The sequence below is a fragment of the Schistocerca piceifrons genome, chromosome 7 (assembly GCF_021461385.2).
Source record: "Schistocerca piceifrons isolate TAMUIC-IGC-003096 chromosome 7, iqSchPice1.1, whole genome shotgun sequence".
NCBI lineage: Eukaryota > Metazoa > Arthropoda > Insecta > Orthoptera > Acrididae > Schistocerca > Schistocerca piceifrons.
The window spans coordinates 218,870,435-218,885,448 of record NC_060144.1 but is presented as its reverse complement, the minus strand read 5'-3'; the positions used below and the strand labels follow the sequence as shown (position 1 = coordinate 218,885,448).

The window sequence follows — 15,014 nt, the reverse complement described above, 5'->3', positions numbered from 1 at the left end:
GGAGGTGGAAATGGCTTTGTCTGTCCATGGAAAGTTCCAGGGGATTCGTTGACCACTTCTATCTGTACAAGAAATTCCAGCATGAATGATTTTCTTGTAGGCAGCTCAGCATGGAAGTCTGAACATGGGTGATTTTTGTATGGATAGCAATGCAGGATGTTTTGTAGGATTTTATGCACCATGTTTGCAGGCATCGCCAGTGTTTTGGTAGTTCCCCATGCACTGCTTATTTGCACACTACTGCTTGATATCTCTTGCAATACCGTTGCCACATCTTCAAGAAGTGTTAGATCAACTAATTTTGTCCCTCTGTCACAGTAGACTTCAAAAGAATCTGTCATTTTGAATTTTGTAATCATTTTCTCCAGACCATTAGTGGACATTGGACCAAAACCTTTCTTCATACTGTTGAGTGTCTGGAACTTCTGCAGGGTTCCTGACACACAGCAATTATGCTTATAAAACAACTTCACCAGCAGCACATGGTTTTTGATGGATCATGTTGAGCATCTTGGATGCAGACTGAGGAACAGCTGTGTGCTGCACTTCGGTTGGTGTGCCTCTTCTGTTGCTTACACCTCCATTTATTGGTCTTTTTTTGGTTACATTTCCCCCTGTATCAGTAATATGTTGTTCAAATTTGACATCATTCAGAGCAACTGTTCTCTTTGTACAGTTTTTTAAAATATTAAAAAAAAAACAATTTTCAAATACTGGATGCATATAGTTTCTCACACACATATTGAAACAGTCAATCACAAATTCTTAGAACCTGGGCACACATTCAATGAGTGTGATCAATAGTTTGGTCTTATTGAGAAACGCAAGAGGAATCAAACTCATGTGTACATGCCTCAGGATTGGTAGATGTCATTAAAAGGTCCAACAAACAATCAGGGAGATTTTGTAGCTATCGCTAACATGAAACTCTTGACCAAGTCATCCATTCCAGGAGATACCGAAGGAAATGCATTTGCCTGGCGGTCAATTACATGGATTCATGTAAAAAAGGAATGTCCATTAATCATGCATTTTAAGATTTCTTTCAATGAGGATGTTGAATTTTATACAGCTGACTTCTCCAAATCACTTTGTGGAAGACCCCCACAGTCACACTGAATACACTGTACAGTGCTCAATTACCCATGACATGTGTAAAGTGGAATAACCTGCAAGAGCTGAAATGCTTCATTCTCCCCTGTCCACCATGCTTTCTTTGATAATCTGAAGTATGAGGAACAGTCTTAAAGTAAAAGCAGCTCAGGATGTCAAGAACGATGAGGAGGGGCAGGATGACATGGAGAGGCAGGACGTCATCATCATGAATAAGAATGTGTTGATAGGCCTAGGGAAGTAACAACAGGCGTGGGGGATTTAAAAGATGTTGCTAGCGACATTCTGGACAGTGACTATGACTAAAATGTTACCCTATGTTATTTAAAATGTTCAAAAGTGTCATAGTTACTGCATGATAAAATTATTAATATGTTCATGTGCACCTTTATTACTTTTCTGCTAAACCTTTTCCATATCAAAATAATATAAGTTATTTTAGGCTCTTTGCTCATCCGGAATGGTGGTATGAACTTGTGTCATCTTTTGTCTGCAGAACACCTAAATCCTATAGTATATCTCTGTAAAGTTACAATGTTGTGCCAGCGAAACTGATTTTCTTATAACCAGGTGAACTTCAAAGCCATTTATCTCAAAAGTATCTGAATTGCACTTACATCACTTTGCTTCTGACCCCCTCATTTAGACTACATCACCCTGTTCACTAATGATACGAGGCATGTTGCTGATGTGTGGAATATACCAGTAGATGTCTTGTCTGTATCAAGACAATTGCAGTTAATTAGATTTTGAAGATCTTGCCAGGGCACAAGAGGAGGACAGTGAATTAAAATTATGGTTTATTTCTTCGTTCAGCTTGCAATTTTGGCAAGTCAATGCCACCCCCCCCCCCCCTCCTCTCTTCCTCCTTCTCCACTCCTCCCTCCACACAAACACAAAGTTGTATTACAATGTCTCAGGACCAAATGAGCGCCCAGTTATTACAGCTGATTACCAGCAACAGGCTGGATCACATTCAAGAAATAAGGCAATAGTGTGTGTAATCAAAAGTATTTGTTTGGCATGATCTAAAAAGTCTGAAAAAGTTCCATCAAGCAGAGCTGAACATACTGCACGACAGCACTTTACTGCTTTTTACATTCACTAGAAGCTCTGTCAGCCAAAGATGCCACATCTCAGAATGTACCTAAAACAATGTGCTGGGGTAGGACTGTGCAGTTTGGTATATCATTGTCTGTAAACACAGATAGACTGGCAGTTTCAGTATCACCAATTCAAGGCACTAGAAACATTCCTAAGAATGTACAGAATCAGGGCACCGGTGTACCACCATTGTTCAGCAAATGGACTGGCAAATTCATTAGATTAAAAGCAGCTGTTGTATTCCCACAAGGCTAGATACAGATAGACATAACACAACATTTGCATCTGACCCTGTGAATATGCTAGTACCATGCACCTGTAGAGCAGCAGCAAGAAGTGGTTCAATAATGCTCTCAAGTGGTGATATGTTCTGGGTATATTGTGCATTTATTCCTTTCCCCTAAATCCCACTGACACTTGTGAGGTTAGTGGATGTTGGATAGGTGGGGGATGGAGGGAATGGGAAGTGGTAGTGAGGCTAGGGCAACATTTTTCTATTTATATAGAGATTATTTTGACTGCTGAATTTTGTTGGTGACAAATGAAGTGTGTTTCTTTGTGCTTAATTTTGAAATGCACTTTGATGAGCTTCTTAAATTTTTAATTCTCTATATTTTCTGCCTTTGTATACACCTCTTAGTGGATAAACCCATCAATATGTCACTTCAGTCAGCTGAAGGACTTCAAAATTGAACAATTACAATCAGTTTACTGTATTTTGAAAATTGAGACTTGCCTTTTTAACATACTAAAGGAAATCTGAGGGGGTAAGTAATTATAATAAATAAGGGAACACTCTCTGAAGATCTGAAATTTTATATGTGTTTTGAACATGTCACCTATACCACAGTGTTTTCCTCTGTCAGTTGTATGACAGATTTTTCTGTCTATTGATATTCATACGATGATATTTTTGTGAAATATTGTCTCTGAAATTACAATCATCAAACTTTTTTAAATTGTTGCTTTGAGAACAAACAATATTAAATACTTAATATAAGGAGCAATATTGAGCCAAGTTATAGGTGGGGTTGGGAGGGGGGGGGGGGGGGTGTTTGATGATGGAGTTTATGACTGCTGTACTCTAGGTTTTGAAATAATGCAAGTTGCTGATTGTGAATTTTTCCATTATTTTTCTGTATATCTAGAGTTTTTATCCATTGATCATGATGATGATGTAATTTTTAATCTTTCTCACCTGAACAGGCCTTGATAATGATTACGTATTATGCAGCTCAGCTGGGAATAGCTCTCAGCGTTGTAGATTCGAAGGACAGTTATGATAAAACTAAGACTATTACTTCAAGTGAACCAGCAAATACAAAAATCAGGATAGCAATTCCACAGAGCTCATCATCTCACTGATAGTAGGTAAGACACTACTTTTAGTGAATAACTTCCATTCAGATATAAGATTTCTGCCAGAAAAACTGAAGTAAATGATAGTTTCCATGTGGGAATGTGCTAGAGGAGAGTATTGCTATGGAATTCAAAGTCTAGTGCCTTGTTTATGTCACTTGCTGTATGTTCACCTTCAGCATTCCATTTTTTTTTTCCACAGCATTTTAAGGTACATCATCATTTTTATTAGGTTATAATGTGGCATGTATAGTTTGTTTTTATCAGGTTTGGATCCATGTGAAATGAAGTGCCCAGTGACTGTATTATTTCAAGTTGTAAGTTGGTTATTTCAGACACTTACCACAACTTACGTGTAAATGTAAAACATAAGTCACTGTATTTAGTTATAACCACCTTATTTGTTTTATGTGCCTAAGTATTACTTTAAAAATAAGAAATGAAATGATGATTTCTGCAAATTGTAAAGTGAAATTAACAAATGTTGTCAAAACATCACACATGTAGATGACGCTATAGATGAGTATGATGTACGAGTTGTGTACTAATTGCAAACGGGGCCTCAATGTGAACTCAACTGTGGACATGAGTAGTCCAGTTGGTACTGTGCGTATATATGTAAGGGTTGTAATGTTTTTATTTTGTATTTTATCATTGCCTCACATATGAAACTTATATAACTGTACACATAGCAAGGCATGCATATTACCTAATTGTTCCTGGTTTTTCATATGTCCTTAAGCATGGAAGATCACCACACAGTGATCAAAACCTGAATTTGCAATAAATATTATTTGCAACTGATTACTATACACTTTACGGTTTGTTCTTTGCTTTTGTCCCATGCATTGTTGTTGTTAAGTATTTGTGAACCAGCTGATTGTGTGGCAGTACCAACTTCATGTCCAGGACAACCCTAGATGTGAAAGTACATTTTGTCGAATAAAAATCAGCTGTATGTAAGATCTTTTATTTGGACCACCACCTTGTTACTTAGCTTAAAGCCACTTCCCCCCTTAACATAGGTACCTCGATAAAAAGGGAATATCTTTTTAAAAAACTGTAATGTTATCCCAATCCCAAATAATGGAAAAAATGAACAAAATGTGAGGGTGGGTAGAAGATAAAATATTCACTGTCCAAAAAATAATTTGCCAAAGGAGAGCACTGTCAACTTGTAAATGGGCTGAATGATGCTGTCAAAATTTGCTAAAAATTTAGCTGGAACATACAACATAAAACACCAAATAAAAAAATCATGAAATGTACCCTCAATAAAAGAAAAAAAAATCTATCTCTGTTGAAGAAACTTGTCAAAACACAAGGGAAGTTCACATCACATCACATGAGTTCCAGCAATGACACATCAATATTGAACCTGCAGGAACAGACAGCAAGCATGGTACGTGCCCTCTGGCTCTGCACACGCTGCACCATGATGGTATAGTACAAGAAGAGTGCATAGCCACACCCCATCTGCTCATGTCCCAACAGGGAAGCTTAGGTAACTTTTTTACAAAAAACAAATTCTTTATATTAGTAAACAGTGACAGTCCACTGTTATGTAGTTACAGCCGCACACATTATGACTTGTGACACAGCATAAAAAAAAAGTTGTAATAAGTCAGTACATAGGAACCATGCAGCAAATTGCTGTGGTGGGATATAGGTGCACCTGGTAAAAACAGTGTGTGTCAAGGCCCTATGGACCTGTAAAAACTACTGTTGATGTTTTTGTAAAAAGTATTGAAGTTCTTATAGGGACAGAAAAAAACAAAAGAATAACACAATTAAAAGGTACAAGCCAAGTGCTAGTATGGGGGTTGACAGTAATCACAAACTATGCCCAGAACAGGTAGCAAGGGGAAAAAGTAGTAGTTTTGTGTAAAAATTACAGGGGTTTGTGGATCTATCGAGCATTTTAAGACAATGTCGTCTCAAGTCTGTGTGTCCATTGATTGTATGCTGGGGATGTGCATTATGCAGCACATTATCTTGATTTCTTCCAGGGTTTTAAGTGCTTGCTCTTTGTTCTCCTTTTGCAATATCTTTAAGTTGCTAGATGTGCTGGTGGCGGAATGGCCACAATCCCATAGGTGGGTGCTCACAGTGAATGAGCCTGGTTTAAATGCTCCCTAAACATAATATCAAATCCCCTGCCAGTCAGCCCCAAGTATCACTTCAGGCAATCGTCACATCTGATACTATATATCCTTGTGGCACTGCAGTTTTTGCAGGCTATGCTCTCTTTGTGTCTCTACTTCTCACTGACTTTGCAAGGGATACAAAAGACCAGTTTTAAGTTTTCTTGCTCTTAAATGTTTCCCTAGCTTCTAGGAAATTTTACCAAAATATGGTGTGCTACGATTACTTACACTCTCTGTCAATTGGTTATTCATCCTCACTAGCATTATATGTATCACCATTTGCCCCATGAATTGCTCTATGCCCATATATTTTCTTTAAAACATCCCAACTAAATTTTTTTACAAAAGCCTTACCATAAACATTTACCTTAGTGATGTATTGAATAACCTGTCAATTGGTTATTCATCCTCACTAGCATTATATGTATCGCCATTTGTCCCATGAATTGCTCTATGCCCATATTTTTTCTTTAAAACATCCTAGCTAATATTTTTTTCAAAAGCCTTACCATAAACATTTACCTTAGTGATGTATTGAATAACCTGTTATTGGCTGTCAATGCTGATCCTTTCTAAATGTATCAAACTCGACTTTGATCTCCTTGAGTGCAATCGTCAGGTCTAAATAAGACACCTCCCCTCCCTGATTGTCCTACACTGTAAATTGCACTTTCTCTTGCAGACTACACAGTTCCATGCTAAATTCAGAATCATTTTTGTTTTGATCGTTTATACAACAGCATGTCATCAATGTACCTACACCAAACCCCTGTCTTACTGGCCTGTAATGGTAGTTGGATCATAACATCATGACCTTACTTTTGTCATAAGGATATTAACTAAGCAGTATGCCAAAGTGGACTCCATAGTCAAACCTTGTTTTTAAAGGTGTTTATCATCACCAAGCATATCATATCAATCAATTTGTGGACATCATTATTCATCATCTAGTTGGCCACTCAGGATTCTTAAATTATAGGTAATTATACTCAGAGTCTACCCTACTGAGCTACTGCTTTACATATTTTTAATGTCTACCAATGGACCTTGGGGAATTGTTGTTTTACACAGTTTGTTAATCAGCTGCTCCCTGTTGCTTATATTGATGTTTACTGGGTGATATTGATTCAAGTACTTGGCATGCAATTTCTCTCTGTCATATCCCCCACCCCCCACCCCCACATGTGTTGACAATGGGCCTGATTAGAGTGCCCCCTCTGTGGATCTTAACTATTGCTCGCAACCTGGGAACCATTTGGTTTTTACGAACCATATTCTTTTTATGCATCACTTTGAGAAAAGGCTTGTTGTGCCATTTTTACATGATTAGAGTACTCTGCAGTGGGATCCTTTCAACATTTCTCCACCTGATTATCAGCAAAAAACTGCTGAACCTTATTCATGTACTGACATTTATTCAATACCATTGCTCTTTTACTTTGTTCACCCAAACTATCAATGCATGATTCTCCACTAGCTAATTATTTATGTTATTCCTACGCCATCTATTCCCCCCTGGTGAAACTGCAAATTCATATATCCCTCTTCAATTATCCTGTCAACCCTGTTACCACTGCATTTAAAGCTTCCGTGGTCAACTTGGCATTATCAAGGGCTGCGAATGGGCCATTAACAAACTTGCACACTATGCTTGTAGTGTTATATACATTATGTGACAAACCATTTTCTAAAAAAGCAATTTAATTGTCACTAAAAACAATATTTGTATAACTGCATACTCAAGTATAAATCTCGAAATGGCAGCTCTCGGGCAACTGACAGCTACCATTTATTTAGTCTCCCAATTTTCTTCGTGTCAGTTATTGTCCAGAGACCGATGGCCATATCATAGCCAAAAGTGGAACAACAATTAATTTTGTAATAACATTGTATGATGTATTCCACTGAACTGTCAGTAATTGCTTCTGTGCAGGCACTGCTGACTTAGGATTGAAGAGGGATGTTTGTATCCGGGTTTGTCAGGGCAGTTATTAAAGTTAAGATCATGCACGAACGATTAGATGTCATCATTGGGATTTATTTCCTCAAGGGATATAAGTAATGTGTTCTGGAGCATCAGGAAGCTGCCACAGCCAGACTGAGGGCATGATGCCCTAAGAGTGAAGGTAGGAAACACATTTGGTCAGAAGGAGAGCTAGTAGGCAAGAAAGGGACCCTGGGGTATGGGAGTCAACTTGCTGTTCCCTCTCTGCATCCCCCATGTAACCATTTCTCAGCCTCCCATTGGCTTGTAGCAGTGCACCTCAGCACGACCTTTGGTCAGCAACACCTTTAATATAGCATCATCTGTACACAGTACCTGGTGTGGGAATGCTACCCACATTAACTGAGCACAGGTAGGCATTTATCTAACAATATCCAGTACAGCAGCAGCCCAAGCCCAGCCATTGTTTCATCATAAGATTAATAACAGAATCACAGAATAGAATGGAATAAAAATTTAAAAAAATGCTCAATACTGTAGGTAATCCACCCAGCCTGATTGCTCCCTATGCACACTTCATTTCTGGGACAGTCTAACTTAAGAACTCATTGCTGTCAACAGTTTAAAATTTTGGGTACCACAGGAAAGGCAGAAATCTTTCTCTAGCATAGTTACAGGTCAGTGAATGAGCGACCTAGAGAGAAGACAATTTATGATAGACCTTTTGTATATGAATGATGAGCAATCACACTCTACTTCATAAATAGGTGTGATAGTCATAATTACAGCAAATTGTGTCTTGATACTTGTTGCCTTTCAAGATTTTTCATATTTGTGTGGCTGCCATTAACTTGCAAATGATTGGCATTTCATTGCAATCACACAAAGTAGGAATAAAGGCATCAACTTATTATACAGGGGGCTTTAGGTTGGAAATTCCTGTTACAGACTTCTAGGACTGGCAGAGAGGAGATGGTACATAAAATATTTGAATAGGAACCCATATCTAGAAATGTACCATTTCATTTCTATGACAGTTTCAATTCAGATGTTACATCATCTACTTCTGCTTGAGGAACTGAATTAGGTGAGATGCAGTACAATTATTAGGTAACCATTTGAAATGAAAGATAACAAAACATCTATTTATCACTAAGCAAATTTGTTTGTATTAGCACTTAAGCATTACATGTTTATGTTATTCCAAAACAAAAGAAAGAACTCAGCATACTGTAGGTACAGAACAGTACTGATGCTTTACAACAGTGGCTCGATGTGGTGACCACCACTGTTTTTGCAGACATGGTACCTGTGAAGCATGTTCTGGTACACATTCTCCACCCCACCTGTTGTTTCTTCAATTTCTAGTGTAGCGGCCAGAACTTGTCCCAGCAGATCTACCTCTGTCTCCACAGAAGTTCCGTACATTAAACTTCCCATATGATGCCACAAGTAGTAGTCCACAGGAGATACATCCAGCGATCACAACGGCCACTCAGTTGGATCACCTTGACCTGTCCATTTTCCCCCATATTATCTTTTGAGATGTCTCTGAACTGTAGGTGTTGCACCATCATGCTCTAACCACATATTCTGATGGCCATTCAGTGGCACAACTTCCAAGAATGGGTTCAGTACATTTTGTAGGAAGATGAAGTATGCATGACCAGTTAGCTTGAGTGGAAGGAGGTGTGGTCTGATCACACGACCATCCAGAATGGTACTGAAACCCCTGAACATGGGTGGCTAAGGGTTTTCGTCTGCCCACACATAGCTGTTTTACAAATTGGAAACACAACCCCTAATGAACTTATATTCATCTCTGAACAGAACTCTACACGGAAACAGCGGCATTTCGATGCAGCAGTGCAGGAACCACATGCAGTAGGCAATGTATTGTGAAAAATAGGCTGACCTCATAGTGTGTACCCTTCATAAGTGGTACAGATGTAATTGTCACTCATGCAGAATCTCCTAGACAATCCTGTAACTAACACCCATTGAACACACAATTGTTCAAGTACTTGTTGATGGGTTCTCCTCAATGTGATTCGGTACATATTCTTCAAATTCGGGTGGTGCGACATTGCCGTGGAGCACCACAGTCCTGCCTCCTCATGGTACAGATACCTGTTTCTTGGTGCTGTTGCAGAACTTTGACAGAAAGTTTGTGCAAAGGCATGCTACTTTGCAGAAAACGTTGATGATACAAATGACTAGCAGCTCTTCTGTTGCCTTGAGCTTCTCTGTACACAAGGGGCATGTTTGTACATTCTGAAAACATGTACTGAACATTGTTTGTTGTATCAGAGATGCACAGGCATTGAATAGATCTGGCGGCAAGGCAGACGTTGACATCAAGTGACTATCCGACGTAATGCGCTTGATCATGTGTACCCTATTGCATACCAGGATAAGCAATTCTGAAACTTTTCTGTTTCCCTCAGCTGATGTTGACATGTTACACATCTGAACTGAAATCATTGTAGAATAGAAACAATATGTTTCTGGACACAGGTTCATATTGAAAATGTTATGTATTCATTCTCCTCTTCAAGTTCTATATGTTTGTAAGAGGAATTTCTGAACACCAGAGTATAAGGGTAGATCACACAGCAGATTTCTCATTCAGAAGTCACATCTGAATGTTCTTCATTGGTGGAAGGTTTGTGTTTTCTCATGTAAGTAGGAGAAACATCTATCAGCATGTGCCACAATTGGCAGTGACAGCATCATGGCCCGTTGAGACTGCAGGTTTCAGTGTCTTGCAGGAGCTCAGCAGCCTCATTAGACTAACACCTGAGGGGTAGCGACAATGTTTGCTTGACTATGCTGGATTGTACAGCAACTTCATATATATTGAGTCAGGAAATGGGCTTGTTTGAAGTAAAGTATCCACATGGGCAGTGAGATGACATCGACACAAGTAACACCATGGACTGTCAAATGGACAACAGTTGTTGCAGCTTCTCTTGATGTGCCAACATTGGTGCCCACAGTAATGACACTTGACACAGGAATGGCAACACATCCTGTTTTTCAGATGGGTCCTGGTTATATGTACAATATCATGATGAGTATCAATGTGTGGAGACTCCAAGGAGAATGAATGTTGCCAAATTGGATTTGTCATTTTCACACAAACCCAGAAACTGGCTCAGTGGTATGGGTTGCATTTGGGTGGTTGCATTTGGGTGTACAACATAATCACATTTGGCTCGCATAGCTTTGATGTCCCTGTAACTTATATTTCAGCAAGATAATTCCAGCCCAAAATATTTTCCACACTCCTCTCAAAAATGGCTCAAATGACTCTGAGAACTATGGGACTTAACTTCTGAGGTCATCAGTCCCCTACAACTTAGAACTACTTAAACCTAACCAACCTAAGGACATCTCACACACCCATGCCCAAGGTAGGATTCGAACCTGCGACCCGTAATGGTCACGTGGTTCCAGACTGTAGCGCCTAGAACCCCTCAGCCACCCCGGCTGGCCACACTCCTCTGATCTACCTCAACACAAAAGGGAGTTTGACTGTTGCCCTGACTGCCACATTATGTAGATTTTTCTTCTGTTGGAAACATCAGGTTTTGGATTGCTGAAGGACTGCCATGCCACCACTGTCTAGCTGCCATGACTAGTGAACTTGGGCATAGAGTTGAAGCCATCTGGAAAGACATGTTTGTACCTGTCATCCAATCTCACTTCAACTTGATGCTCAGCTGGGTTAGAGCCATTGTTGCTACCAGAGGTGGAAGCTCTGTGTACTATATTTTACATCCTGTATACAACCAAACAATATACAAATTTAATCTTTTATTCTTTGTACAGGATGACAGAAAAAAGCTGGAGCTTTTGTAATGTGTACTGGTAGCCATAAACAGTTGGCAGCACCAGCCCTTCAGACATAAACAGTCTTACCATTTAGTAATAGTGGACCCATGGAATGATCAAAAGCATGCTTTTGCCATAAAAATATTTTATGGAAACAGTGATAGTTTGGAAAGCATGCGGAGTAAGCTCTGACGTTTTTTAAACTTATGGTGTCGTTGTTGGGTGCTCTTGAAACTCGTAATAAAAACTTGATTAAAATTTGGAAGAGACTGGATCTGCTCTAAAAAGGAAAATGACAGGGTAACTTGTACTAGGCAGAATATCGAAGTTGTACACAGTTGTCTTACAGAGCCAACGGCTTTCAGTTCGTAAAGAGGCATCCTGAGAGAGTGTTCACCAAATTCTCCATTTTGATTTAAAATTTCATTGGCACAAGTTGCTGATTGTCCAGCAACTGAAGGAGAACAACTACCACATCGTGATTTTAATCCTGTCAGCAAACTAAGACAAACATAAGTGAGGACACAGGATTTATGGACAGACTTATAGTGTCAAATGAGGCCCATTTTCACCTCACAGGTTATATGCATAAGCAGAACTACCAATACTGGCAGACAGCAATCTTGGGAAGTTCATGGATACCCTTTACATGTCAGCAGGGGGTCATCAGACCCTACTTTGTTAAAAATGAAGCGCAGATCATAGTGACTGTGACTTCAGATCAGTATATTGAGATGTTACAGTCTTTCGTTGCACCTGCATTGAACAGTACTTCACAGCTTCACAAAACTTGATTCCAACAGGATGGTGTGACATTACACACTGTATGGCAATCAGTGGAAACTGTTTGAGAATTGTTTGGTTACCGTGTCATCTCAGGATTCAGTGATATTCCCTGGCCTCTAGGATCACTGGATTTGTCCATTAGGTGTTTTTTTCATGTGGGGCTACCTTAAGAGTCTGGTCTACATGATTTGGTCAAGAACGCTGGTTGAACTGAAACAAAGAATTCAAGACAAAATTCATGGTATCCCAGCTGAGATGTTGCAGCACTCAGTGAAGAATTTCGAGAGCAGATTGGAAGAATGCATATGTACAGGATGACACCATCTACAGGATGTAATTTTCAAACATTGATAATACAGATTACTGTCTCTTAAAAGGTAAGCTGTAATGGTTTATTTCCTGTCAATAAATTTTTTTCCTTGTATGTTTTCTATTTTTAGTGGGTGTTTCAAAAATCCCCATTTCTGTGTCATCCAGTATTATACTGTATATACGTTGTAAGTAATATTTCATTATTTCCTGGTTTCCTCATACAAATAGTGAAGAGTACAGCAGTCACAAATAATGTTAATTGCACATCCAGATTTCGATCACTGTGTGGCAGTCTTCAGTGCAGTAAATGCAAGTTTAAACATTAAAACTACTTCTATATACACATAGTCCCAAATGGACTATTTATGTCAATAGTTGAACTGAGTGTGAACTCAGCCTTTGTATGAATAGTCCACCTGGGACTGTGGGTGTATGTAAGTGGTTTTAATGTTTAAAATTACATTTACTGCACTGAAGACTGCCACACAGTGATTGAAATTTGGATTTGCAATAAACGTTATTAGCAACTGTCTGCTGTAACCTTTACTACATGAAATAAATACAGTCACTGGGAACATCTGCTTCCATATGGAATTGAACCTGATAGTTGTCCTGGTGTTAGCAATTTTAATAGACATAAATGTATATTTCCTTTGCCCGTGTATTCACCATGACAGGATAACAGATTTTGTTGTTGATGATCTGAGCTGCTTTGACAGGCAACAGAAGACGTATGAGATTCTCATTGACATGTCTGGGGCATTTGCTTTTGAAAATCATTGCAAGCTAATGAATAATATATGTTGATATGAACTGAGGATAATATTATGATGATATAAAATCTTAGATGGAAAACAGGACACCGTTCACAGAAATCATATGTACTGATGGAAGATAATCAGTTAAAGATTGCAGTTACAAACTGTCAAATGAGCTACGTCATGAAGTTTGTAGGCAAATAAATACTATACAGTGGCAAAAATAAACCTGTCAAACATTAATTGTAACCCCTTTCAATGGTTGTTCAGTGTAGTGATAAGTATTTTCTGACAATCAATGAAGTGTGGTTGTGAGTTCAAATAATCTGCAATTATATTAAGGCATATATTTAGCATTTCTGATTCAAACAAAGGTTTTTTTAGTTATCATTTTGCTCATGAGAAAGTACACCATTTTCTTGGTGTAGTTGTGGATTCGGAGCTGTCCTGGAGTTACTGTGGATGCAAACCTGTACAAGACAGAGCCAAAACAGTGTCTCCAATTTTTTTCACTGTTGCTTCCTTATACAGCACTTACCGAGCTACAGAAAACAGGCAGTCCATCACAGTGGTGGATGTATTCTGGCAACAATTTGCAGCACAACATAAATGTGACTGAAGTATTCTCACCTAACATTCACCCCTAACTTATACAAGGACATCCTCTCCCTCAACCAGAAGCCTTAATTACAACATTTGTTTACCATATGTATATGGACACAAGATGATCTGTGATGGCTTCCTGTTTTAGCAGAGCTAGTTTAGTATACTGAAGAACAAGGTTTGCTATACTGCTGGTACGTACATCTGTGGACCAAAAAACATTAATTGTGGCGAGAAGAGAAAATGTGAAATTATAAGGTAAAAAAAGACATCTTCAGGAATTAGAGCCTTCCCATATTCTGTTTATTCTGTTGGTTACAACACACAAGGTATGGCTGCACAGTAAAGCACCAAACAAGGTAGACAAGGACTTTCTTGGTTCGTTCATAGGCTGTTAAAAGTTAATCCTACAGGTTAATTTGAGGTTGGTGTTTCAAGGTTTTCCACATTCATCTAATTCAAAGCTAACCCTTGGCAACATTTTGCTAAGACAACCTAAAAATTCTAGCTCTCAAACTACATTTTGTTCAATTTTAATTTGCCAGTCTACATCAAATAATAGAAGGCATGAAAATAATGCAACAGATCCATAAAAATAGTCAAATATAAAGTTTTGTAAGAGAATAAAGCGGTGTAGATGGAGTCAACACTAAGGAAGTGTTTTTTAAATGTGTTTCTTTTTTCCCAATTTGGGTAAGGTTAATGGTGGTTATTTTTATTCCTAAGCAACATGGTTTTCAAAGTTATTTAGAGTATTTTGTCTACATAAATTTTTTAATTTTCACTTTCAACTGAACATTATTGTTATATCTAAAAACAAAGGTGATGTGACTTACCAAACGAAAGCGCTGGCATGTCGATAGACACACAAACAAACACAAACATACACACAAAATTCAAGCTTGCGCAACCAACGGCTGCTTCGTCAGGAAAGAGGGAAGGAGAGGGAAAGACGAAAGGATGTGGGTTTTAAGGGAGAGGGTAAGGAGTCATTCCAATCACGGGAGCGGAAAGACTTACCATAGCGGGAAAAAAGGACACACACACACA

At 38.7% G+C, this 15,014-nt stretch overlaps 1 protein-coding gene across 4 annotated transcripts in view; it reads left to right on the top strand.

Moving 5' to 3' along the window:
• LOC124804674 (lysoplasmalogenase-like protein TMEM86A) overlaps positions 1-15,014 on the top strand; it is a 469,371-nt gene that overhangs the window by 442,187 nt on the left and 12,170 nt on the right. For 2 of the 4 annotated variants that reach the window (XM_047264918.1, XM_047264915.1), the window contains exon 6: positions 3,424-3,588. In XM_047264918.1, the coding sequence (XP_047120874.1) occupies positions 3,424-3,582 (159 nt within the window). In that variant the 3' untranslated portion in view covers positions 3,583-3,588. Of the gene's footprint in view, positions 1-3,423; positions 4,456-15,014 lie in introns of those variants that run through there. The other 2 variants (XM_047264917.1, XM_047264916.1) reach the window with 2 other exon arrangements.